This window comes from Pyxicephalus adspersus, chromosome 9, assembly GCF_032062135.1.
Source record: "Pyxicephalus adspersus chromosome 9, UCB_Pads_2.0, whole genome shotgun sequence".
Classification (NCBI taxonomy): Eukaryota; Metazoa; Chordata; class Amphibia; order Anura; family Pyxicephalidae; genus Pyxicephalus; species Pyxicephalus adspersus.
In genome coordinates, this window is record NC_092866.1 from 38351603 (window position 1) to 38353967 (window position 2365).

General features: G+C 38.3%; 1 protein-coding gene across 1 annotated transcript in view; it reads left to right on the forward strand.

Moving 5' to 3' along the window:
• ESRRA (estrogen related receptor alpha) overlaps nucleotides 1-2319 on the forward strand; it is a gene marked incomplete in the record, with an annotated part of 12196 nt that extends 9877 nt beyond the window's left edge. Inside the window, 2 exon segments of the mRNA XM_072421500.1 lie at nucleotides 1-136; nucleotides 1397-2319. Coding sequence (XP_072277601.1) covers nucleotides 1-136; nucleotides 1397-1644 — 384 coding nt within the window.
• Between the last annotated feature and the right edge of the window lie 46 nt (nucleotides 2320-2365).

Sequence of the window (2365 nt, forward strand, 5' to 3'; positions counted from 1 at the left end):
GATGAGGAATCATCTCGCTCTGCCCGTCTATCAGACCTCTGTTCCTGTGTTCTGCATTTGGTGCGCAAATATCGTGCCTTGCGTGTGGAAAGAGAGGAATATGTCATGCTGAAGGCCCTTACACTAACAAACTCTGGTAAGATGCATTCATAGCTTGTATATCTTTTTGTATTTTATGCTTTATCCTAATAGCTGCCTTTGGTTACTAGGCTTTATTCCCCTTTATTTAGAATTTATACTGCCCACTTGCATGCCCACTTCTGCTTTGCCCCACAACGCATACCACTAGGTGCTTTCTGTGATAGTGTTGTCCACTATCAAGCTGATGTGCACTTTCAATTAGGAATTTATCTAATCTGAATTGGAATATGTTGTGAAAAAGCTTCTTGCTTGGCAGTCATGCTGCCAACTTGCCCCAATACATTAAAGTTTATGCTCGCACAAAATGTATTTTTAGGTAGGTTTGGGACCATGGCTCATTGTTTTCTTACACAAATAACATCTAAGATTTCTTAGTTGATTCACCCGCCAATAACAGCACTTCTTACATAGGGCTGACAGTTGAAGGTCATAGGTTTAGCATTGTCTGTAATGTCACTTTGCAGGATCTCTAGATTGCATTCATGTTCTGTGCCCCTAATTCACACTTCAGAAAGGGGTCATCAGTGGCAGACCCCATATATCTGTCATTACAGATGGATAGCATTTTTCTGACTGGATTTAGGAAAAGACCAGAATTGAACATGGTCTTTGGAGAAGTGAAAGGAATGTTGATTCAGTGCAGCCTATACATGTTTAGGATCACTTCATATAACATGCACCTTGGAAAAATAGTTACTAATAAGGCTGAAGTCTAAACAGATGTAAATAAATAGTCCAATGATGTGTTCATACATGAATAAATGTTTTAATTAGAATAACCAGTACAAACAAGTACAGGATTTTACCTTGGTTTTAAATTTATAAAAACTCTGTAATCCTCTGTACAGATTTATACAAACTCTAAAATCCTCTGTACAGTAGAACACAGACTGGGTACAAGAGGCCAGTCCAGTGCCATGACATGCATATGAGCTTACAGTGAACATTTTGATAGAAACAATAAGCACACTGTTGGTTCTGTGACTACAATTTGCAGCCACATGCTAGACACGGGAAGGTGACCTGATTGTATAGCCTAACTGCAATCAAGAAAGGTAAACCACCATCTTTGCTGTTTAGTTGGGCTGTGAATATTTCTGCACAGGAAAAAAACACAAATCACAGGCCTATTGGCTTACATAACATTTAGAATATATACTGTTAGCAATTTGGCTTCAATAATAACAAAATTAAAAAAAGGAATCCTATTTAAATTAATAAAGCAATTATTTAATGCATCTTCTTTTCTCTATAGACTCTGTACATATTGAAGATCCAGAAGCTGTTCTGCGTCTTCGTGATGCCCTACAGGAGGCACTAAGTGAATACGAATCAAGTCATCATCCCGAGGAACCCTGTCGGGATGGAAAACTGCTTCTTACACTCCCCCTACTGCGCCAGACGGCAGGGCGTGTTCTACAGCATTTCCACGCCCTGCGGGAGGAGGGGACTGTTCCTATGCACAAGCTTTTTCTGGAGATGTTGGAGGCCATGATGGACTAAAATTGAGGCTTTCTAACTACAGGACACTCCTGTAACCTCCTTTTCATTATGTGCAAGCCAGAACAATTTTATGAATGTATGGGGGTCAGACAATTAGGGGGTTTCTTATGCACAAATACTTCTTGGAATTCCTTACAGACTGACAAGGAAGATACCACACGGCTGATATAGTCGTATGAAGCAAAATGCATAATAATTGGATGCACAGCTAAGAAGATAAAAGCCATGGAGCAGTGACTGATGGGAAGGGATATCTTCCCTGAAGCCTATGTAACAAAATCAGTGTTTTGTTTTATTATTTAATTAAGCAATGTGTTAATATCCTATGCTGGGATATCAACAGCAAAAAGAGCTAGGAGTCCTTCCATCCTTAATTGTTCACTTGAGCCATATTCTGCTCCCTCTAAGCAATAGGGCACATCACATAACTGCTGAAAGTTATGGCTTGTGTCACTCATCTTCTCTTACTGTATTTTAATGTGTACGACTACATGCTAGTTACTTGTTTTTATTTTTAGTGCAAATAAGCCTAAATCATGGTGACAATCTTTGTGTTCTATGTTTTAAAAATGATTATTTTAAGATGTATGGTACTATTTTGGAACATAATATATGCTGTTCCTATATGAGAACACTTTGAATTACTTGAGTTGACATAAATTTTAAAAACATGAATTATTTGAAATTGCAGGTGCTGTTTGTAGTAAGCAATTTCCCATTG